The 24,636-nt window shown below is 51.4% G+C and overlaps 1 protein-coding gene across 1 annotated transcript; it reads right to left on the bottom strand.

The window, feature by feature from the left end:
• Positions 1-2,000: 2,000 nt before the first annotated feature.
• Positions 2,001-23,410, bottom strand: LOC124028222 (lysyl oxidase homolog 4-like; the record flags this gene model as incomplete). Its single annotated transcript, XM_046340338.1, has 7 exons — positions 23,280-23,410; positions 20,645-20,920; positions 19,792-20,441; positions 16,313-16,524; positions 4,399-4,437; positions 3,970-4,183; positions 2,001-2,181 (listed from the first exon to the last, which is right to left on the bottom strand). Coding segments are annotated over exons 2-7 (1,561 nt in total), but the record flags the coding sequence as incomplete, so codon positions are not given.
• Between the last annotated feature and the right edge of the window lie 1,226 nt (positions 23,411-24,636).

Genomic DNA, 24,636 nt, shown 5'->3' with positions numbered 1-24,636 from the left:
GATGTTTAGTATAAAGCAGATCTAAGGTCAACCTCCCTGATGTTCAGGATTTGGGGCAGGAGGGGCTGATCATAGATCTGTGGTTAACAGCAGCTTCTACCCATGAGCAGGGAGGGGCTGATCATAGATCTGTGGTTAACAGCAGCTTCTACCCAGGAGTAGTGAGGGGCAGATCACAGATCTGTGCAGATCACAGATCTGTGCTTAACAGTAGCTTCTACCCAGGAGCAGGGAGGGGCTGATCACAGATCTGTGGTTAACAGCAGCTTCTACCCAGGAGCAGGGAGGGGCTGATCACAGACTCTGTGGTTAACAGCAGCTTCTACCCAGGAGCAGTGAGGGGCTGATCACAGATCTGTGGTTAACAGCAGCTTCTACCCAGGAGCAGGGAGGGGCTGATCACAGATCTGTGGTTAACAGCAGCTTCTACCCAGGAGCAGTGAGGGGCAGATCACAGATCTGTGGTTAACAGCAGCTTCTACCCAGGAGCAGGGAGGGGCTGATCATAGATCTGTGGTTAACAGTAGCTTCTACCCAGGAGCAGGGAGGGGCTGATCACAGATCTGTGGTTAACAGCAGCTTCTACCCAGGAGCAGGGAGGGGCTGATCACAGATCTGTGGTTAACAGCAGCTTCTACCCAGGAGCAGGGAGGGGCTGATCACAGATCTGTGGTTAACAGCAGCTTCTACCCAGGAGCAGTGAGGGGCTGATCATAGACCTGTGGTTAACAGCAGCTTCTACCCAGGAGCAGGGAGGGGCTGATCACAGATCTGTGGTTAACAGCAGCTTCTACCCAGGAGCAGTGAGGGGCTGATCACAGATCTGTGGTTAACAGCAGCTTCTACCCAGGAGCAGGGAGGGGCTGATCACAGATCTGTGGTTAACAGCAGCTTCTACCCAGGAGCAGTGAGGGGCTGATCACAGATCTGTGGTTAACAGCAGCTTCTACCCAGGAGCAGGGAGGGGCTGATCACAGATCTGTGGTTAACAGCAGCTTCTACCCAGGAGCAGTGAGGGGCTGATCACAGATCTGTGGTTAACAGCAGCTTCTACCCAGGAGCAGGGAGGGGCTGATCACAGATCTGTGGTTAACAGCAGCTTCTACCCAGGAGCAGGGAGGGGCTGATCACAGACCTGTGGTTAACAGCAGCTTCTACCCAGGAGCAGGGAGGGGCTGATCACAGATCTGTGGTTAACAGCAGCTTCTACCCAGGAGCAGGGAGGGGCTGATCACAGATCTGTGGTTAACAGCAGCTTCTACCCAGGAGCAGTGAGGGGCTGATCACAGATCTGTGGTTAACAGCAGCTTCTACCCAGGAGCAGGGAGGGGCTGATCACAGATCTGTGGTTAACAGCAGCTTCTACCCAGGAGCAGGGAGGGGCTGATCACAGATCTGTGGTTAACAGCAGCTTCTACCCAGGAGCAGGAGACCTGTGGTTAACAGCTGTGTAGGACCGGACGTTAAGTCTGGCAAACGGACAGCGTTTAGTCTCAAGGAGAGTCGGTGACCTGAACTGCTCTCTGGGTAGAATGACAAGACGATGCTAACAGGTGTCCCAAATGGCACCCTAGGTCCTGTTTCCTACATAGTGCACTGCACTTCTTCCCTTTCAGGCCCTGATCAGAGGCACCAGTATACTGTAGTGAACAGAGACTAGGGAGTCCTATTCCCACTGAATGTGCTGTATATTGACGTTTTCATACTTTTCCTCTTTGAAAATATATAATCCACTGTCCGTTCCTGTCCCGACCATGTGACCATGTGACCATGTGACCATGTGACCATGTGACCATGTGGCCATGTGACCATGTGACCATGTGACCATGTGACCATGTGACCATGTGACCATGTGACCATGTGACCATGTGACCATGTGACCATGTGACCATGTGACCATGTGACCATGTGACCATGTGACCATGTGACCATGTGACCATGCGACCATGTGACCATGTGACCATGTGACCATGTGTGTGTGACACCCCTACAACCCTTACCCTGTCCCAGCTGGGCCTTGTTGAGGGCCTCCTTGGCCGATCCGAACCCCAGCTCCCTGCAGACCACACTGGCTGCCTTTAGGTCCCACAGGTGGTCCGACACGGTCCCCCACTTCCCCTCTCTCAGTACCTCCACCCTGCCCTCCCCCAGCCTGGGGCCTGCTTTCAGACGCACCCCCAGCTAGAGGAGGAGAGAGGGGAGGGGGAAGGGGAGAGGAGTGAGAGAGGGGTAGGAGGGGGGAGAGAAGGGTGAGGTAAAAGTGTGAGTCATAAGAATTGCCCAAGGGATGATTTGTCAATAATAGCTGTGCAGGTGAAGATAAGAGAGGTTTTCATTCAGAGGAAAGCCTGAACGCGGAGTCCTTTATTATTTATAATAAACGTGAGACCCAACTACCAGAACAGGTTTCTTACTCGTCGTCTCTCCCCCCTCTCCTCCCTGTCCCCCCTCCCCTCCCTGTTACCCCTCTCCTCCCTGTCCCCCTAGCCTCCCTGTCCCCCTCTCCTCCCTGTCCCCCCTCTCCTCCCTGTCTCCCCTCCCCTCCCTGTCCCCCTCTCCTCCCTGTCCCCCTAGCCTCTCTGTCCCCCTAGCCTCTCTGTCCCCCCTCTCCTCCCTGTCCCCCTCTCCTCCCTGTCCCCCTCCCCTCCCTGTCCCCCCTCTCCTCCCTGTCCCCCTAGCCTCTCTGTCCCCCTCTCCTCCCTGTCCCCCTCTCTTCCCTGTCCCCCCTCTCCTCCCTGCCGCCCCTCTCCTACCTGTCCTCCCTGTCCTCCCTGTCCTCCCTCTCTTCCCTGTCCTCCCTCTCTTCCCTGTCCTCCCTCTCTTCCCTGTCCCCCTCTCCTCCCTGTCCTCCCTCTCTTCCCTGTCCTCCCTGTCCTCCCTGTCCCCCTCTCCTCCCTGTCCTCCCTCTCTTCCCTGTCCCCCTCTCTTCCCTGTCCCCCCTCTCCTCCCTGCCGCCCCTCTCCTCCCTGTCCTCCCTCTCCTCCCTGTCCTCCCTCTCTTCCCTGTCCTCCCTGTCCTCCCTGTCCCCCCTCTCCTCCCTGTCCTCCCTCTCTTCCCTGTCCCCCTCTCCTCCCTGTCCCCCCTCTCCTCCCTGTCCCCCCTCTCCTCCCTGTCCCCCCTCTCTTCCCTGTCCCCCCTCTCCTCCCTGTCCCCCTCTCCTCCCTGCCGCCCCTCTCCTCCCTGTCCTCCCTCACCTCCCTGTCCCCCTCACCTCCCTGTCCCCCCTCTCCTCCCTGTCCCCCTCTCCTCCCTGTAACCCCTCCCCTCCCTGTCCCCCTCTCCTCCCTGTCCCCCCCTCCCCTCCCTGTCCCCCCCCCTCTCCTCCCTCTCCTCCCTGCCCCCTCTCCTCCCTGCCCCCTCTCCTCCCTGCCCCCTCTCCTCCCTGTCCCCCCTCGCCTCCCTGTCCCCCCACTCCTCCCTGTCCCCCTCTCCTCCCACTCCTCCCTGCCACCCCTCTCCTCCCTGCCCCCCTCTCTTCCCTGTCCCCCCTCTCCTCCCTGTCCCCCTCTCCTCCTTGCCCCCTCTCTCCTCCCTGCCCCCTCTCCTCCCTGTCCCCCCTCTCCCCCCTCTCCTCCCTGCCCCCTCTCCTCCCTGCCCCCTCTCCTCCCTGCCCCCCTCTCCTCCCTGTCCCCCTTCTCCTCCTTGCCCCCTCTCTCCTCCTTGCCCCCTCTCCTCCCTGCCCCCTCTCTTCCCTGTCCCCCCCTCTCCTCCCTGTCCCCCTCTCCTCCTTGCCCCCTCTCTCCTCCCTGCCCCCCCTCTCTTCCCTGTCCCCCCCTCTCCTCCCTGTCCCCCCTCTCCTCCTTGCCCCCTCTCTCCTCCCTGCCCCCCCTCTCCTCCCTGTCCCCCTCTCCTCCTTGCCTCCTCTCTCCTCCCTGTCCCCCCTCTCCTCCCTGTCTCCCCTCTCCTTTTCTTTCTCTCCCTTTCTCTCTCCTCTTCTCTCTCTCTCTCCCTCCCTCTCTCCCTCCTTACCTGGACGTCGGGGGGAGCGGGTGGTCTCCCCGAGGAGAGGCGTGTGAACTGGTGTCCAGGTACACAGCGCACCACGGCGTACATGCCCCCCTGACAGGTGACCTGGTTCCTGGGGAGGGAGAGCTGGGAGTGGCACTGGGAGAGAACAGGCTCCGTACCCAAACACTTGACCTGCTCTACCCAGTAACCCTTCTTACTGGACAGACCTGCTAGTCTGGAGGGGAGAGGGGGAGGGGGGAGAGAGAAGGGGAGGGGGGAGAGGGGGAGGGGAGGGGAACGGAGAGGAGGGGGGAGGAGGAGAGGGGAAGAAGGGGGAGAGGAGGAGAGGAGAGGGGAAGAAGGGAGAGAAATATGAATCACCACCATAACAAATGAAAGACAGGCAGAGAACAAACAATAAAAATAAAACACAAACGAGCAGATATGTACCTTGTGGAGGGATCTGCCAACTTGGCGTCCCATAGTTTCCTGAAAGAAACAGAAGAGTATTACTACCAGTCCTCCTCTAGGGACAGAATACTGGTTAATACCTCTACCAGTCCTCCTCTAGGGACAGAATACTGGTTAATATCTCTACCAGTCCTCCTCTACAGACAGAATACTGGTTAATACCTCTACCAGTCCTCCTCTAGGGACAGAATACTGGTTAATATCTCTACCAGTCCTCCTCTAGGGACAGAATACTGGTTAATACCTCTACCAGTCCTCCTCTAGGGACAGAATACTGGTTAATATCTCTACCAGTCCTCCTCTAGGGACAGAATACTGGTTAATACCTCTACCAGTCCTCCTCTAGGGACAGAATACTGGTTAATACCTCTACCAGTCCTCCTCTAGGGACAGACAGGTTAATACCTCTACCAGTCCTCCTCTACAGACAGAATACTGGTTAATACCTCTACCAGTCCTCCTCTATAGACAGAATACTGGTTAATACCTCTACCAGTCCTCCTCTAGGGACAGAATACTGGTTAATACCTCTACCAGTCCTCCTCTACAGACAGAATACTGGTTAATACCTCTACCACCAGTTAATACCTCTACCAGTCCTCCTCTAGGGACAGAATACTGGTTAATACCTCTACTAGGGACACCAGTCCTCCTCTACAGACAGAATACTGGTTAATACCTCCTCCTCTACTGTTTCTACAATCAGGGGTGCCTAGACCTAGTGTCTCCCTCCCTCCCTCCCTCGTTCGCATTGCTCCCTCCCTCCCTCCCTCCCTCCCTCCCTCCCTCCCTCCCTCCCTCCCTCCCTCCCTCCCTCCCTCCCTCCCTCCCTCCCCCTCCCTCCCTCCCTCCCCCTCCCTCCCTCCCTCCCTCCCTCCCTCCGCTTTGCTCCCTCCCTCCCTCCCTCCCTCGTTCGCATTGCTCTCTCCCTCCCTCCCTCCCTCCCTCTCTCTGTCAGGTTAAGTTGAAATGTAAATAAAACCGTCTGTTCTCATAGAGAACAGGCCGGGGAGACCTAGTGCTTCTGTGGTTACCCACAATGCCCTAGTGAGGGATCTGAATGTTTCTAATGTAAAGCCAGGTCAACACACACATACTCTCTCTCTCTCTCTCCCTCTCCCTCTCCCTCCTCTCTCTCTCTCTCTCTCTCTCTCTCTCTCTCTCTCTCTCTCTCTCTCTCTCTCTCTCTCTCTCTCTCTCTCTCTCTCTCACTTTCTCTTTCTTTCTCTTTTTCTCTCTGTCTCTCACTCTTGTCTCCCTCTTGCTCCCTCTATCCATTTCTTTCCCATTCTCTCCCTTTCTCTCTCTCTCCCTCTATCTCTTTCTCTCTCTCTTTCTCTCTCTTGTCTCTCTCTTTGCCCCTCCCCTTCTCCCAGGGTCTATCTCTCTCTCTCCCTCTATCCCTCTGTCCATACTCTTTCTCTCTCCCTCTCCCCCTCTCCCTCTGTCCCCCCCCTCTCCCTCTGTCCCCTCTCTCTCTCTCTCCCCCCTCTCTCTCCCTCTGTCCCTCTCTCTCTCCCTCTCCCCCCTCTCTCTCTCCCTCTGTCCCCCTCTCTCTCTCTCTCTCTCTCTCTCTCTCTCTTCCCCTGCCCTCTCTCTCTCCCTCTGTCCCCTCTCTCTCTCTCTCTTCCCCTGCCCTCTCTCTCTCCCTCTGTCCCCTCTCTCTCTCTCTTCCCCTGCCCCCCCCTCTCCTTCTGTCCCCTCTCTCTCTCCCTCTGCCCCCGCCACTCTCCCCCTGCTCCCCTCCCCTCTCTCTCCTCCCCTCCCCTCCCCTCTCTCTCCTCCCCCTCCCCTCCCCTCTCTCTCCTCCCCTCCCCTCCCCTCTCTCCTCCCCCTCCCCCCCCCTCCCTCCCCTCCCTCTCTCCTCCCCTCCCCTCCCCTCTCTCTCCTCCCCTCCCCTCCCCTCTCTCTCCTCCCCTCCCCTCCTCTCTCTCTCCTCCCTCCCCTCCCCTCTCTCTCCTCCCCTCCCCTCCCCTCTCTCTCCTCCCCTCCCCTCCCCTCTCTCTCCTCCCCTCCCCCTCCCTCTCTCTCCTCTCCTCCCCTCCCTCTCTCTCCTCCCCTCCCCTCCCCTCTCTCTCCTCCCCTCCCCTCCCCTCTCTCTCCTCCCCTCCCCTCCCCTCTCTCTCCTCCCCTCCCCTCCCCTCTCTCTCCTCCCCTCCCCTCCCCTCTCTCTCCTCCCCTCCCTCTCTTCTCTCACTCATCATTTTTCCTTCTTCTTCTTTTCCATCCTTCCTTCATGTGTATTTCAGTCCTGTTGAATGTACATGTCTGGTCTAGGAAACCCACAGAAAGAACTATAAATATGCACATAGAATAAATGAGATCAAAGCTTACAGAAAGTACAGAAACAAGCCCTGCGTTGCCCACATGTCCACGTGTCAGATGTTACAAAACTGTGCACACATCTCAAATGTCACCCTATTCCTTATGTAGTACACTCCCTTATGTAGTGCACTAGACCAGAGGCCTGTGGAAAAAAAGTCACAAGTAGTGCACGATATAGAGGATAGTGTCATTGGGGACGCATGTTGTGAATCTGTTTCATAACCAAAAGGAGGAGTACCCCTCTCAGACAGAGGAAAGGAACAGGGATGCATGGCTTCATTTGTTGGTCAGTAAAGTACCGGTGCAGGCCCACTTTACTTGTGCAGTGGCACAGTCCCAAATGGGACCTTATCCCCTATGTAGTGCACTACGTTTGACCAGGATGGACCCTGGTCGAAAGTAGTGCACCACATAGGGAATTGGATGGTGTTTGGGACTTCCTGTTGACCACATTGGAAACGTCAGGGTTCCAAGTCCAGGAGTTCTATAACAGGATGCACTGTGGGAAAGTAGAGAGAGACGTCCATAAAACCTGTTATTCACTAAACAGACGTCTTCTGAGACGACACAGAAGGAAGTATCCTTTAATATGACGGCTGACAGATGGACGCACACACACACGCACGCACGCACGCACGCACGCACGCGCACGCACACGCACGCACGTACGCACGAACACACACACACACACACACACACACACACACACACACACACACACACACACACACACACACACACACACACACACACACACACACACACACACACACACACACACACACACACACACACACACACACACACACACACACACGCGCACGCACACACACACACACCCATGGTTGTTTATGTGTACGCTGTGCAACCATCAGAGTGAGCGAGAGAGAGAGAGAGAGAGAGAGAAACACACACTGGCACTATTTGAGCCAACAGAGGAATTAGTTTCAGGTCGACCACTTCAAACACCAGTGGCCGGAGTCTTTCCAGGATTGTGGGTTTGACTCCCTCTAAGTGGCTTTGGATAAAAGTGTCTGCTAAATGGTTTATATTATTATTCTAGTTATAATAATGGTTAGGTTTGTGTAACAGCCCCAGATAAACACGTCCTGGTATAGCACCAGTATATTACACCACAGGGACGTTGGCAGGAGGGACACAAACAGAAGAAAATGGAGAGGAACGGGGAGATACTACCTGTCTGAAGGAGTCCAACAACAAACTGTTGTTTTCATTTTCCTTGGAAAGATACATTTGTTTGCGGAGATCGAGTTCATGGTAAACACTGCAGATGTCCCGTTCATAGTAAACACTGCAGATGTCCCGTTCATGGTAAACACTGCAGATGTCCCGTTCATAGTAAACACTGCAGATGTCCCGTTCATAGTAAACACTGCAGATGTCCCGTTCATAGTAAACACTGTAGATGTCCCGTTCATAGTAAACACTGCAGATGTCCCGTTCATAGTAAACACTGCAGATGTCCCGTTCATAGTAAACACTGCAGATGTCCCGTTCATGGTAAACACTGCAGATGTCCCGTTCATAGTAAACACTGCAGATGTCCCGTTCATAGTAAACACTGCAGATGTCCCGTTCATAGTAAACACTGTAGATGTCCCGTTCATAGTAAACACTGCAGATGTCCCGTTCATAGTAAACACTGCAGATGTCCCGTTCATAGTAAACACTGCAGATGTCCCGTTCATAGTAAACACTGCAGATGTCCCGTTCATAGTAAACACTGCAGACTTGGACTGATTTAGACCAAAACAACAACACAAGAGGAGGGGATCCTGTCCACCAGACAGAGGGATTCTTAGATGCCCAACATCATTCAAGTATCGTGTTAAAAGGTCACTGACAGAAACCACACTGAGAAACAGCCCACCAGAATCAGAGACAGAAACCACACTGAGAAACAGCCCGTTCCAGAATCAGAGACAGAAACACTGAGAAACAGCCCACCAGAATCAGAGACAGAAACCACACTGAGAAACAGCCCACCAGAATCAGAGACAGAAACCACACTGAGAAACAGCCCACCAGAATCAGAGACAGAAACCACACTGAGAAACAGCCCACCAGAATCAGAGACAGAAACCACACTGAACAGCCCACCAGAATCAGAGACAGAAACCACACTGAGAAACAGCCCACCAGAATCAGAGACAGAAACCACACTGAGAAACAGCCCACCAGAATCAGAGACAGAAACCACACATTCAAGAAACAGCCCACCAGAAGGTCACTGACAGAAACCACACTGAGAAACAGCCCACCAGAATCAGAGACAGAAACCACACTGAGAAACAGCCCACCAGAATCAGAGACAGAAACCACACTGAGAAACAGCCCACCAGAATCAGAGACAGAAACCACACTGAGAAACAGCCCACCAGAATCAGAGACAGAAACCACACTGAGAAACAGCCCACCAGAATCAGAGACAGAAACCACACTGAGAAACAGCCCACCAGAATCAGAGACAGAAACCACACTGAGAAACAGCCCACCAGAATCAGAGACAGAAACCACACTGAGAAACAGCCCACCAGAATCAGAGACAGAAACCACACTGAGAAACAGCCCACCAGAATCAGAGACAGAAACCACACTGAGAAACAGCCCACCAGAATCAGAGACAGAAACCACACTGAGAAACAGCCCACCAGAATCAGAGACAGAAACCACACTGAGAAACAGCCCACCAGAATCAGAGACAGAAACCACACTGAGAAACAGCCCACCAGAATCAGAGACAGAAACCACACTGAGAAACAGAAACAGCAGAAACCACACAGAAACAGAGACAGAAACCACACTGAGAAACAGCCCACCAGAATCAGAGACAGAAACCACACTGAGAAACAGCCCACCAGAATCAGAGACAGAAACCACACTGAGAAACAGCCCACCAGAATCAGAGACAGAAACCACACTGAGAAACAGCCCACCAGAATCAGAGACAGAAACCACACTGAGAAACAGCCCACCAGAATCAGAGACAGAAACCACACTGAGAAACAGCCCACCAGAATCAGTCAGCTGAGAAACAGCCCACCGGAGTTAGGAACAGCTCTACACACCAGGTCAGTCAGTGGGGTTATAGCTGACACCAGGTCAGTCAGTGGGGTTATAGCTGACACAGCAGGTCAGTCAGTGGGGTTATAGCTGACACCAGGTCAGTCAGTGGGGTTATAGCTGACACCAGGTCAGTCAGTGGGGTTATAACTGACACCAGGTCAGTCAGTGGGGTTATAGCTGACACAGCAGGTCAGTCAGTGGGGTTATAGCTGACATCAGGTCAGTCAGTGGGGTTATAGCTGACATCAGGTCAGTCAGTGGGGTTATAGCTGACACAGCAGGTCAGTCAGTGGGGTTATAGCTGACACCAGGTCAGTCAGTGGGGTTATAGCTGACATCAGGTCAGTCAGTGGGGTTATAGCTGACACAGCAGAGTGATTGTACCAGGATAAAAGGATAAAAGGATAAAAGGATATTTAGGTTGTGTCTGAAATGGTGCCCTATTTCTTAGTGAGCACGAGGTGTGAGGGCGAGGTGTGAGGGCGAGGAGGAGACGTGAATGTTTGCATGTAGAATACTTTTGGCCAAAGGGTTGGGAAGATTTGGCTAAGACTGGACCGGGTTGGGAAGACTTGGCTAAGACTGGACCGGGTTGGGAAGACTTGGCTAAGACTGGACCAGGTTGGGAAGACTTAGCTAAGACTGGACCGGGTTGGGAAGACTTGGCTAGGACTGGACCAGGTTGGGAAGACTTGGCTAAGACTGGACCAGGTTGGGAAGACTTGGCTAAGACTGGACCGGGTTGGGAAGACTTGGCTAAGACTGGAACGGGTTGGGAAGAATTGGCTAAGGTTGGGAAGACTTGGCTAAGACTGGACCGGGTTGGGAAGAATTGGCTAAGACTGGACCGGGTTGGGAAGAATTGGCTAAGGTTGGGAATACTTGGCTAAGACTGGACCGGGTTGGGAAGACTCGTCTAGGACTGGACCGGGTTGGGAAAACTTGGATAAGACTGGACCGGGTTGGGAAGAATTGGCCAGGTATGGACCAGGTTGGGAAGACTTGGCTAAGACTGGACCGGGTTGGGAAAACTTGGCTAAGACTGGACCGGGTTGGGAAAACTTGGATAAGACTGGACCGGGTTGGGAAGAATTGGCTAAGGCTGGACCGGGTTGGGAAGAATTGGCTAAGACTGGACCGGGTTGGGAAGAATTGGCTAAGACTGGACCGGGTTGGGAAGAATTAGCTAAGACTGGACCGGGTTGGGAAGATTTGGCTAAGGCTGGACCGGGTTGGGAAGAATTGGCTAAAACTGGACCGGGTTGGGAAGACTTGGCTAAGGCTGGACCGGGTTGGGAAGAATTGGCTAAGACTGGACCGGGTGAGGCCAAAGTGAACTTGGCCAACCAGTAGAGTAAGACCAAACCAGACTAAAGTACCATTTGGCACCACAGAAGAGACAGTCATTCACTGACGCATAAACCAACCTCTCAACCTCAAGATAAACGCCCAGAACACCAGGATCAGCCCAAATGGCACCATATTCCCTATTTAGTGTACTGTTTTAGAACAGGGCCCTCTGGTCAGAATGTAGCGCAGTATATAGGGAGTATGATGCAGGGCCCTCTGGTCAGAATGTAGCGCAGTATATAGGGAGTATGATGCAGGGCCCTCTGGTCAGAATGTAGCGCAGTATATAGGGAGTATGATGCAGGGCCCTCTGGTCAGAATGTAGCGCAGTATATAGGGAGTATGATGCAGGGCCCTCTGGTCAGAATGTAGCGCAGTATATAGGGAGTATGATGCAGGGCCCTCTGGTCAGAATGTAGCGCAGTACATAGGGAGTATGATGCCATTTGGGACACAGCCCAGCTGTCCATCCCTGACAGATACTGAAGTTAGGCTCTTTGAATCAAACGGCAGAGCAGAGATGGCTTGTCCTTCTATCATTCATCTGCTCTGTGGTTTAGGTGGAAGGAGGCTAAGTCCCCATCATTCATCTACTCTGTGGTTTAGGTGGAAGGAGGCTAAGACACCATCATTCATCTGCTCTGTGGTTTAGGTGGAAGGAGGCTAAGACACTGTGGTTTAGGTGGAAGGAGGCTAAGACACCATCATTCATGTGCTCTGTGGTTCAGGTGGAAGGAGGCTAAGACACCATCATTCATCTGCTCTGTGGTTTAGGTGGAAGGAGGCTAAGTACCCATCATTCATCTGCTCTGTGGTTTAGGTGGAAGGAGGCTAAGACACCATCATTCATCTGCTCTGTGGTTCAGGTGGAAGGAGGCTAAGACACCATCATTCATCTGCTCTGTGGTTTAGGTGGAAGGAGGCTAAGACACCATCATTCATCTGCTCTGTGGTTTAGGTGGAAGGAGGCTAAGACACCATCATTCATCTGCTCTGTGGTTTAGGTGGAAGGAGGCTAAGACACCATCATTCATCTACTCTGTGGTTTAGGTGGAAGGAGGCTAAGTCCCCATCATTCATCTACTCTGTGGTTTAGGTGGAAGGAGGCTAAGTCCCCATCATTCATCTACTCTGTGGTTTAGGTGGAAGGAGGCTAAGACACCATCATTCATCTGCTCTGTGGTTTAGGTGGAAGGAGACACCATCATTCATCTACTCTAAGCTAAGACCCCATCATTCATCATCATTCATCTGCTCTGTGGTTTAGGTGGAAGGAGGCTAAGTCCCCATCATTCATCTACTCTGTGGTTTAGGTGGAAGGAGGCTAAGACACCATCATTCATCTGCTCTGTGGTTTAGGTGGAAGGAGGCTAAGACACCATTCATTCATCTGCTCTGTGGTTTAGGTGGAAGGAGGCTAAGACACCATCATTCATCTGCTCTGTGGTTTAGGTGGAAGGAGGCATTCATCTGCTCTGTGGTTTAGGTGGAAGGAAGACACCATCACTCATCTGCTCTGTGGTTTAGGTGGAAGGAGGCTAAGACACCATCACTCATCTGCTCTGTGGTTTAGGTGGAAGGAGGCTAAGACACCAACATTCATCTGCTCTGTGGTTTAGGTGGAAGGAGGCTAAGACACCATCACTCATCTACTCTGTGGTTTAGGTGGAAGGAGGCTAAGACACCATCATTCATCTGCTCTGTGGTTTAGGTGGAAGGAGGCTAAGTCCCCATCATTCATCTGCTCTGTGGTTTAGGTGGAAGGAGGCTAAGTCCCCATCATTCATCTACTCTGTGGTTTAGGTGGAAGGAGGCTAAGTCCCCATCATTCATCTACTCTGTGGTTTAGGTGGAAGGAGGCTAAGACACCATCATTCATCTGCTCTGTGGTTTAGGTGGAAGGAGGCTAAGACCCCATCATTCATCTGCTCTGTGGTTTAGGTGGAAGGAAGCACCGGTCACCGGTTTAAAAATAAATAATATTGTCTGCCATCTGCTCTTCCAAATGACTGGCTGACAAAATGGGAGGCCAGCACAGGGCCCACTAACTGACTACTGAGGTGAAATGTTTGTCTAAAAACCTCTAGAGTTGTGTACGTGTGTATAAACACCTTTAAGCTCTGTGTCAACATTGGCCTAATGTTCTCTTTGAAACAGATTTAGAAACTGTTGAGAGATTTGCAGAGACGAAAGGCTGGCATCAAATCACTGTTATTTCCTTTGAGAGGGGAACAGCAAACGTGGCAATGTTTTCATCTCATGAAGAAAAAGAACAACAACAAAACCCTTTTTTTTCTCTCTCTGGCGGTGAAACATTCCTCTCACAACCTTTCTCCAGCCTCACACCTTGTCAACTGGGGCAGAAAAACCTACGTTAAAAAGCTGAAAATCTTCCCCAAAAAGGGGATTCCTAGACGAGGAAAATGTGGAGGTCTCGGTGGGTTTAGTGACATAGAGTTGGAGAGAGGGCACCTCTTTGCGTCTTTGCCATAATGGTGTGCCAAGTGCTCCCCCTATCCAACTCCGTGGTTTGTGATCTCAATCAGGAAGTGACTGTAAAGAGGAACTGATTTTTAAAAATGTAGCAGTGTGTGTGTGTGTGCCCTCCACCTCTCCATCTCGCTGCCTCTCCACGTCTCTATGCATGTGTGTGTGAAAGGATATGTGTGTGTGTGTTTATTCAGCAGCCTAACCTGGACATTAGCTGTAATTATCTGGGATGTAAAGATAGTTTAGGGTAGAGGAGACATCCTCCACACAGGCTGTAAATAAAGCCTGTGGCTGGACGGACAGACAGAGGTGGTCTGTGTGTCTGTAGGCTCTAAAGGTCTGTGCCTTTATAAAGGTTATTTACAGCTGGGGACAGACAGATGGACAGATGGATGAGATTCACAGAGATGTCCATCGCCCGGGTAATGGATTCTACAGGTCTAAGTGTTCTAGAATATGACTGTAGAAGTGACATGTGGGAGACTTGGGGAAATAATGGAACTACTGTAGCCTACAAAAACACAAACAAAGATAATTGTATCAATAAACATTACTCACTGAAAGACACACACCTTTCCCAACCAAACCATGTATAGCCACTGAAACACAGATACTGAAACCAGAGGTAGAGAGAGAAGAGAGAGAGAGAAACAGATAGAGAACGAGAGATAGATGGGTGAGAGATAGACAGAGAGAGAACGAGAGATAGATGGGGTGAGAGATAGACAGAGAGAGAACAGAAACAGGTAGAGAACGAGAGATAGATGGGGTGAGAGATAGACAGAGAGAGAACGAGAGATAGATGGGGTGAGAGATAGACAGAGAGAGAACGAGAGATAGATGGGGTGAGAGATAGACAGATAGAGAACGAGAGATAGATGGGGTGAGAGATAGACAGAGAGAGAGAGAAACAGATAGAGAACGAGAGATAGATGGGGTGAGAGATAAACAGAGAGAGAGAGAAACAGATAGAGAACGAGAGATAGATAGGGTGAGAGATAGAGAGAGAGAGAAACAGATAGAGAATGAGAGATAGATGGGGTGAGAGATAGACAGATAGAGAACGAGAGATAGATGGGGTGAGAGATAGACAGAGAGAGAGAGAAACAGATAGAGAACGAGAGATAGATGGGGTGAGAGATAGACAGAGAGAGAGAGAGAACCAGATAGAGAACGAGAGATAGATGGGGTGAGAGATAAACAGATAGAGAACGAGAGATAGATGGGCTGAGAGATAGATGGGGTGAGAGATAGATGGGGTGAGAGATAGACAGAGAGAGAACAGAAACAGATAGAGAACGAGAGATAGATGGGGTGAGAGATAAACAGATAGAGAACGAGAGATAGATGGGCTGAGAGATAGATGGGGTGAGAGATAGACAGAGAGAGAACAGAAACAGATAGAGAACGAGAGATAGATGGGGTGAGAGATAGACGGGGTGAGAGATAGACGGGGTGAGAGATAGACGGGGTGAGAGATAGATGGGGTGAGAGATAGGCGGGGTGAGAGATAGATGGGGTGAGAGATAGACGGGGTGAGAGATAGATGGGGTGAGAGATAAATGGGGTGAGAGATAGACGGGGTGAGAGATAGATGGGATGAGAGATAGATGGGGTGAGAGATAGACAGAGAGAGATAGATGGGGTGAGAGATAGGGGTGAGAGATAGACGGGGTGAGAGATAGACGGGGTGAGAGATAGACGGGGTGAGAGATAGACGGGGTGAGAGATAGACGGGTGAGAGATAGACGGGGTGAGAGATAGATGGGGTGAGAGATAGACGGGGTGAGAGATAGACGGGTGAGAGATAGACGGGGTGAGAGATAGATGGGGTGAGAGCTAGACAGAGAGAGAACAGAAACAGATAGAGAACGAGAGATAGATGGGGTGAGAGATAGACGGGGTGAGAGATAGACGGGTGAGAGATAGACGGGTGTGAGATAGACGGGTGAGAGATAGATGGGGTGAGAGATAGATGGGTGAGAGATAGACGGGTGTGAGATAGACGGGTGAGAGATAGACGGGGTGAGAGATAGATAGAGAACGAGAGATAGACGGGGTGAGATAGACAGAGAGAGAGAGAGAAAACTAGAGAGTTTTTATAAGACTTATAGGAAGTGCTGTCGTATGCTATTTCCATCGGTTGTGTATAATTACATGAGATTAGAGGATACGTTCCTGGTCTCCATCCAAACACACATGATGCTCCTCCTACAGCCAGCCTCTGACATTAATAACATACTCTTTAAGGCTACGTCCCAAATCACACCCTATTCCCTATTCCCACCCTATTGATAAAAAGTAGTGCATTAAAAAGGCAATAGCTAGTCATTTGGGACACACACCTGCTCTTTAAGACTATTTAAAAGTGCATAGCCTACTATGATGAGGCAAAGTCCAGACACGCAGGCATGGTTAGCCCAATGCTAGTGAGTAACTGCTGTGTGGATGGTGGTAGTAATGCTAGCTCTGCACCCCCCCCACCCCCACACACACACACACAAGCACACACACACATGCACACACACACACACATTTACTCACACACACATGCACAAACACACACACATTTATGTGAAAAATGGGGATGTCAAAATGGGGACACAACTTTCCAGACAGAAACACATCCTCTCTCCCTTACCTGTAGACGGTGTGGTCGTATGCCTCGGCGGAGGGGTATCCCAGCATGCCACACACCACACGGCTGCCGCTGAGGTCCCAGCCCTGGTCGCACACATGACGCCACCTCCCAGCATGCTTCACTTCCAAAACTCCCTCTGACAGCAGGCCGGTACGGACGCCTGGGGGAACAGACCGGAGACGTACCTCCTCCAGCCTCACCTTACTGGCCGCCTGGGGGAGGGGAGAGGGGGGATAGGAGATGGGGATGGGGAGGAATGGGGAGGGGAGAGGGGGGATAGGAGATGGGGATGGGGAGGAATGGGGGAGAGGAGAGGGGGATAGGAGATGGGGATGGGGAGGAATGGGGAGGGGAGAGGGGGATAGGAGATGGGGATGGGGAGGAATGGGGAGGGGAGAGGGGGATAGGAGATGGGGATGGGGAGGAATGGGGGAGGGGAGAGGGGGATAGGAGATGGGGATGGGGAGGAATGGGGGAGAGGAGAGGGGGATAGGAGATGGGGATGGGGAGGAATGGGGGAGGGAGAGGGGGGATAGGAGATGGAGATGGGGAGGAATGGGGAGGGGAGAGGGGGATAGGAGATGGGGATGGGGAGGAATGGGGAGGGGAGAGGGGGATGGGGAGGAATGGGGGAGGGGAGAGGGGGATAGGAGATGGGGATGGGGAGGAATGGGGAGAGGAGAGGGGGGATAGGAGATGGGGATGGGGAGGAATGGGGGAGAGGAGAGGGGGATAGGAGATGGGGATGGGGAGGAATGGGGGAGGGGAGAGGGGGGATAGGAGATGGGGATGGGGAGGAATGGGGGAGAGGACAGAACAGAATCTAACTTTAGTTGCCATCGCAGTCTCTACACAACAAGGACATGAAGGAACAAACATACTGAAAACAGGGTGTGTGTGTGTGTGTGTGTGTGTGTGTGTGTGTGTGTGTGTGTGTGTGTGTGTGTGTGTGTGTGTGTGTGTGTGTGTGTGTGTGTGTGTGTGTGTGTGTGTGTGTGTGTGTGTGTGTGTGTGTGTGTGTGTGTATCAAAAGTTTTGGGTAGAACCTTAGAAATGTCCTTGTTTTTTAAATAAAACATTTATGCCCATTAAAATAACATCATAGATCAGAAATACAGTGTAGACATTGTTAATATTGTAAATTACTATTGTAGCTGAAAACGGCTACATTAGCTTCATTAAATAGTACCCGCAAAACACCAGTCTCAACGTCAACATTGAAGAGGGATGCTGGCCTTCTAGGCAGAGTTGCAAAAGAAAAAGCCACAACTCAGACTGGCCAATAAAAAGAAAAGATTAAGATGGGCAAAAGAACACAGACACTGGACAGAACACAGACACTGGACAGAGGAACTCTGCCTAGAAGGCCAGCATCCCGGAGTCACCTCTTCATTGTTGACGTTGAGACTGGTGTTTTGTGGGTACTATTTAATGAAGCTGCCAGTTGAGGACTTGTGAGGCGTGTCTAATGTACTTGTCCTCTTGCTCAGTTGTGCACCGGGGCCTCCCACTCCTTTTTTCTATTCTGGTTAGGGCCAGTTTGCGCTGTTCTGTGAAGGGAGTAGTACACAGCGTTGTACGAGATCTTCAGTTTCTTGTCAATTTCTCGCATGGAATAGCCTTCATTTCTTAGAACAAGAATAGACTGACGAGTTTCAGAAGAAAGGCCTTTGTTTCTGGTCATTTTGAACCTGTAATCAAACCCACAAATGCTGATGCTCCAGACATTCAGCTAGTGTAAAGAAGGCCCGTTTTATTGCTTCTTTCATCAGGACAACGGTTTTCAGCTGTGCTAATGTAACAGTATAGCTTCCGTCCCTCTCCTCGCCCCCACCTGGGCTCAAAACAGGGACCCTCTGCACACATTAACAACGGCCTCCCAAAAGCATTGTTACCCATCGCGCCACAAAAGACGCGACCCTTGCAGAGCAAGTAGCAAACTACTTCAAGGTCTCAGAGCGAGTGATGTCACCGATTGAAACGCTATTAGCGTGCACCCCGCTAACTAGCTAGCCATCGGTTACACTAACATAATTGCAAAAGGGTTTTCTAATTATCAATTAGCCTTTTAAAGTGCTAAACTTTGATTAGCTAACACAACGTGCCATTGGAACACAGGAGTGATGGTTGCTGATAATGGGCCTCTGTACGCCTCTGTAGATATTCCATTAAAAATCATCGGTTTCTAGCTACAATAGTAATTTACATTAACAATGTCTACACTGTATTTCTGATCAATTTGATGTTATTTTAATGGACAAAAATTTAGCTTTCTTTCAAAAACAAGGACATTTCTAAGTGACCCCAAACATTTGAAGGGTAGTGTATATATGTGTATACAGTATGTGTGTATAATGTGTGTATATGTATGTGTATATGTGTGTGTGTGTATCTATATATGTGTATAATGTGTGTATAACCTGTGTGTGTGTGTATCTATATATGTGTATAATGTGTGTATAACCTGTGTGTGTGTGTATCTATATATGTGTATAATGTGTGTATAACCTGTGTGTGTGTGTATAACCTGTGTGTGTGTATCTATATATGTGTATAATGTGTGTATAACCTGTGTGTGTGTATCTATATATGTGTATAATGTGTGTATAACCTGTGTGTGTGTGTATCTATATATGTGTATAATGTGTGTATAACCTGTGTGTATAATGTGTGTATATGTGTGTGTGTGTATCTATATATGTGTATAATGTGTGTATAACCTGTGTGTATAATGTGTGTATAACCTGTGTGTGTAATGTGTGTATAACCTGTGTGTGTGTATCTATATGTGTGTATAATGTGTGTATATGTATGTGTATATGTGTGTGTGTGTATCTATATATGTGTATAATGTGTGTATAACCTGTGTGTATAATGTGTGTATAACCTGTGTGTGTGTATCTATATGTGTGTATAATGTGTGTATATGTATGTGTATATGTGTGTGTGTGTATCTATATATGTGTATAATGTGTGTATAACCTGTGTGTATAATGTGTGTATAACCTGTGTGTGTGTATTACGTTCCAAAACAGTGGTCAGGTCATGAACTTAGCCTCAGTATATAAGATGTTACGAGGTCTAACAGATGGGTAGGTGATAGATGGGCTGGTCTTTCCTCTGTGGAGGCTCTGCAAACAGCCCTGTGTTTAGGGAGTTGGGTCTGTTTACCTACTAGAGGTTGAGGTCTGAACGTGAGGGATACTGCCCATTATGAATTGGATCCGGAAAAGGCCTGGTTTTAGGGCCGTCTGTAATTACGGCGTGCCTATCGGGCTGTGGGCTCCTGGCTCCACCAATCAGCTTCCTGTACTCCGGGAGTCGCCATGGGGCTACTTGAGGCGACCGTGGATAGGTACAGTACAGTAGTGTTGAGTGTGTGGGGGCAGGTGTGTGTTTGTGAATGTGAGAGAGAGAAAGGGGAAGCAAGAGAGAGGCAGAGCAAGACAGAGAGAATGAGAGAAAGTGTTTTTTGTCACCTGTCCGTCTGTGATGACTGTCTCCAGGTCCATGTTGGTGATTTCTGCCTCTGGTTCAACATGGTTCCCACTGGGCTGCCTGGGGATCTCTGCCTCCCATCTGGCCGCCTGTGGTCCGGTCCGCCCCACATCCTGGGCCTGCCTGTAAGCTGCACCATTCCCCAGCCGGGGGGGGATTTGATGCCCCTGGGGCACGGCCGGGTTCTCCTGTCTCGTCCTGGCCTCCCCTCCCGCCTGACTCTGGCCATTCCGGGTACGCAAGTGGATATCATGACCCCGACGCTGTTGCGGTGAACTTTGACCCTGACCTCTGGGGGTGTTGCGGTGGAGGGCGATCTCATGACCCCTTCTCCCGGGGGATGTGATGTGAGCAGGAGGAGGAGGGGCCACCCTGTCTTGGACTGTGGATAGACGTGGCGGTGTGGAGAGGTTGGGGATCCTCTGTGGTCGGGCCGAGGCCACTGGGGCGGCCAGGGATGTGGGGGAGCCCTCTACCTGGTTAGGGGAGTAGTCGACCCTCCTCTGGGTGCTACAGACGACCCCCAGGTCCTCAGAGTGGGTGCAGTCATTTATCCCCCAGCCGTTGGAGTGACAGTCAGACAGGGAGAGCTCCGTCCCCATGCAGTGCACGTTATCCAACCAGATCAGACCTAATGGGACAAGAAGGGGCACACTTCCTCGTTAGCAGCCAATCAAGAGCGATCAATAAGATCCAACTGATTCTCCCACATAAGTAAAGGTTGAACCGACGTCACGAAACAGAATCTCCAGACAGGCAGAAGACGGGCAACAGTGGAAAGCCTCAAGTTCCAGCAACAAAGAGGATTATTAAGGAAGTAAGGTGTTACCGTACCTTGTCCTTCCCCAAACTTAGAGCTGTGAGCCCAGGTGAGACTGCGTGAGAAGCCCAGCTCTCGACACACCACGTTGGCCAGGTTAATATCCACCTCGTCATCACACACCGTCCCCCACGCCCCGTTATAGAACACCTCTACGCGACCCTCGTTGGGGCCCCGCCTCCCACCTGCCAGGCGCACCCTCGGCCCTGATCCCTGGGCGAGGGAGGGGGAGAGGAGGGGGAGGAGGAGGGAACTCACACACAGGAGGAGGCCCAACATCCTTACTCAGTCTGGAACAGAGAGATCACAAGAGAGACAGAGAGAGATGGAGAGCAAGAGAGAGAGAGAGAGAGAGAGATCACGAGAGAGACAGAGAGAGAGAGAGAGAGATAGAGAGAGAGAGAGACAAAGAGAGAGAGAAATGAAGAGGGAGATAGAGAGAGCGACAGAGAGGGAGAGAGAGAGACAGAGGGAGAGAGAGACAAAGAGGAGATAGAGAGAAAGGCAGAGACAGAGACAGAGAGAGACAGAGACAGAGACAGAGACAGAGACAGAGACAGAGACAGAGACAGAGACAGAGACAGAGACAGAGACAGGGAGACAGAGACAGAGACAGAGACAGAGACAGAGACAGAGACAGAGACAGAGACAGAGACAGAGACAGAGAGAGAGAGAGAGACAGAGACAGAGACAGAGACAGAGACAGAGACAGAGACAGAGACAGAGAGATAGAGAGACAAAGAGGGAGACAGAGACAGAGAGATAGAGAGACAAAGAGAGAGAGAAGAGAGAGAGAGAGAGAGAGAGAGAGAGAGAGAGAGAGAGAGAGAGAGAGAGAGAGAGAGACAGAGAGTGACAGAGAGAGAGAGAGAAAGAGAGAGCTTTTAGAGCTTTTCACTTAAAATCACACACAACAAATACATTGTTTCTCAGAAAACTTAAAACCACATAAATCACATAAAACCAATAAACACTATTGTAAACTACCAACATGAAAAGCCTTTTGAAATGATAGTTTGTTATAGTGCACCAACCCCCAGTAGAACCCTCAGATCAGATGGAAACATTCCACTGTGGAAACCATTAGTCAGACACCTCCATGACACACTGATAAGAGAAGCACAGAGGCACTCAGTGTCTCTGCCTGCGTTCCAAATGGCACCCTATTCCCTACATAGTGCACTACTTTAGACCAGAGCCCTATGGCACTCAAATGGCACCCTATTCCCTACATAGTGCACTACTTTAGACCAGAGCCCTATGGGCCCATAGTGCACTATATAGGGAATAAGGTGCCATTAGGGAGTTAACCAGAAAGGGAAAAAGAGTAGCGAACGACCAAAGCTAAAATCAGCACGGCTACCCGGGCCGCGCCACAGAGGCCCGTCCACAAACCCTCAAACATCGCTATGTCTAGTTATACTGAGACAGCCAGGCAGGCAAATAAACAGGGCCTTAAAAATGCCTACACACACAAACAACAGAGTATCAGGCTGCTACTGTGTGTAAGATGAGCTGCATCTCAATACTCTGAATACTGGCTTCCTCTCCTCATCTCCTTGCCTTCATCTGCACTCATATGAAGATCCAAAACAGGTGAGAGTACGGATGACTGCACTTTCATCTGTCCGGTGCTTTCACATCACGTTTACATCAGTGCAGATGAAGGGAAGGAGACAAAGACAGGAAAGGAGAAGAGGAGGGAGTAATCCACTGTAGCGTATTGAGACACATCCACAGTCAAATTAGTGGAAGGTTACAGTGTTGGGTAACATTTGGTTCTAGACAAGACGAGACAAGGGAAGCACGACACTGGATAATCTAAATGCTGTAATCATGAAGGTAGAGAGGAGAGAGAAGAGGGGGAGAGAGGAGGAGAAGTGGAGAACAGAGGAGAGAGGTGGGAGAGAGGAGGAGAGGAGAACAAAGGAAGAGAGGAGAGAGGTGGGAGAGAGGAGAGGAGGAGAGGAGGAGAGGAGAACGGAGGAAGGGAGGAGAGAGGTGGGAGAGAGGAGGAGAGGAGGAGAGAAGGAGAGGAGGAGAGGAGGAGAGGAGAAGAGGAGAACGGAGGAAGGGAGGAGAGAGGTGGGAGAGAGGAGGAGAGGAGGAGAGGAGGAGAGGAGAACGGAGGAAGGGAGGAGAGAGGTGGGAGAGAGGAGGAGAGGAGGAGAGGAGGAGAGGAGGAGAGGAGAAGAGGAAGGGAGGAGAGAGTGGGAGAGAGGAGGAGAGGAGAGGAGGAGAGGAGGAGAGTAGAAGAGGAGAACGGAGGAGAGAGGTGGGAGAGAGGAGGAGAGGAGGAGAGGAGAAGAGGAGAATGGAGGAGAGAGGTGGGAGAGAGGAGGAGAGGAGAACGCAGGAGGAGAGGAGAGAGGTGGGAGAGAGGAGGGGAGCAAAAAGAAGAGAAGAAAAGTTGGGGGAGTGAGACCCAGCGAGGGATGGAGAGATGGAAGAAGACAGGAGGAGAAGAGGACTGGAGAGAAGAGAAGTGAAGAGAGAAGACAGAAGAGATGGAGATAAATGATAGATGATAGGAGGGAGATAAATAGATAGAAAGATGATAGAAAGAACAAATGAAAAGAGCGAGAGAGAGAGAGAGAATGAAGAAGGGATGGGATGAATAAAAGTGAACTAAATAAATTCATAACTCACCTGGCAGTTGTGCTCTGTCTCGGAGTCACCAGCTCTCTCTCTCTCTCTCTGTCTCGGAGTCACCAGCTCTCTCTCTCTCTGTCTCGGAGTCACCAGCTCTCTCTCTGTCTCGGAGTCACCATCTCTCTCTCTCTCTCTCTCTCTCTCTCTCTCTCTCTCTCTCTCTCTCTCTCTCTCTCTCTGTCTCGGAGTCACCAGCTCTCTCTCTCTGTCTCGGAGTCACCAGCTCTCTCTCTCTCTCTCTCTCTCTCTCTCTCTCTCTCTCTCTCTCTCTCTGTCTCGGAGTCACCAGCTCTCTCTCTCTGTCTCGGAGTCACCAGCTCTCTCTCTCTCTCTCTCTCTCTCTCTCTCTCTCTCTCTCTCTCTCTCTCTCTCTCTCTCTCTCTCTCTCTCTCTCTGGGACGGAGTCACCAGCTCTCTCTCTCTGGGACGGAGTCACCAGCTCTCTCTTGCTGGGACGGAGTGGGTGAGTGAATGAAAGAAAGAGGGCAGGAAGACTTGTCTGGCTTTCTCTCTGTTCTCTCCCTCCCTCTTTCTCTGTCACTCCCTCGTTTTAGTCACTTTCTCCATCCCTCCCATTTTTTCTCCATTATGTAAAAGTCATTTTTTCTCCATTATGTAAAAGTCATTTTTTCTCCATTTAGTCCTTTTCCTGTGCTGGTCCTTTCACTGAATCCCTCCACTCACACCTGTTAGCCTTAAAAAAAGGGTTTTTATTTATTTAACCTTTATTTAACTAGGCAAGTCAGTTAAGAACAAATTCCTATTTACAATGACGGCCTACCGGGGAACAGTGGGTTGACTGCCTTGTTCAGGGACAGAGTGACAGATTTTTACCTTGTCAGCCCAGGGATTCCAGGTAGCCTAGCTCTAACCACTACCTGCCGCCACAAATCCACCTCTCTCTGTCCCCCCCCCTCTCTCTGCCCCCCCTCTCTCTGCCCCCCTCGCTCTCCCCCTCCTCTCTCTCCCCCTCTCTCTCTCTCTCTCTGTCTCCCTCCCCTACCCTCTCTCTCACCCCTCTTCCCCCCTCGCTCTCCCCCTCCTCTCTCTCCCTCTCTCTCTCTCTCTCTCTCTCTCTGTCCCCCCTCTCTCTGTCTCCCTCCCCTACCCCTTCTCCCCCCCCTCTCCCCCTCCTCTCTCTCCCCTCCCTCTCTCTGTCTCCCTCCCCTACCCCCCCTCTCTCTCCCCCTCTTCCCCTCGCTCTCCCCAACCTCTCTCTCCCCCTCTCTCTCCCCCTCCTCTCTCTCTGTCTCCTCCCCTACCCCCTCTCTCTCCCCCTCGCTCCCCCCCTCGCTCTCCCCCTCCTCTCTCTCTGTCTCCCTCCCCTACCCCCTCTCTCTCCCCCTCGCTCCCC

Source organism: Oncorhynchus gorbuscha, unplaced genomic scaffold, assembly GCF_021184085.1.
Source record: "Oncorhynchus gorbuscha isolate QuinsamMale2020 ecotype Even-year unplaced genomic scaffold, OgorEven_v1.0 Un_scaffold_3866, whole genome shotgun sequence".
NCBI classification, from domain to species: domain Eukaryota; kingdom Metazoa; phylum Chordata; class Actinopteri; order Salmoniformes; family Salmonidae; genus Oncorhynchus; species Oncorhynchus gorbuscha.
This window is presented reverse-complemented; position numbering and strand designations above follow the sequence as displayed.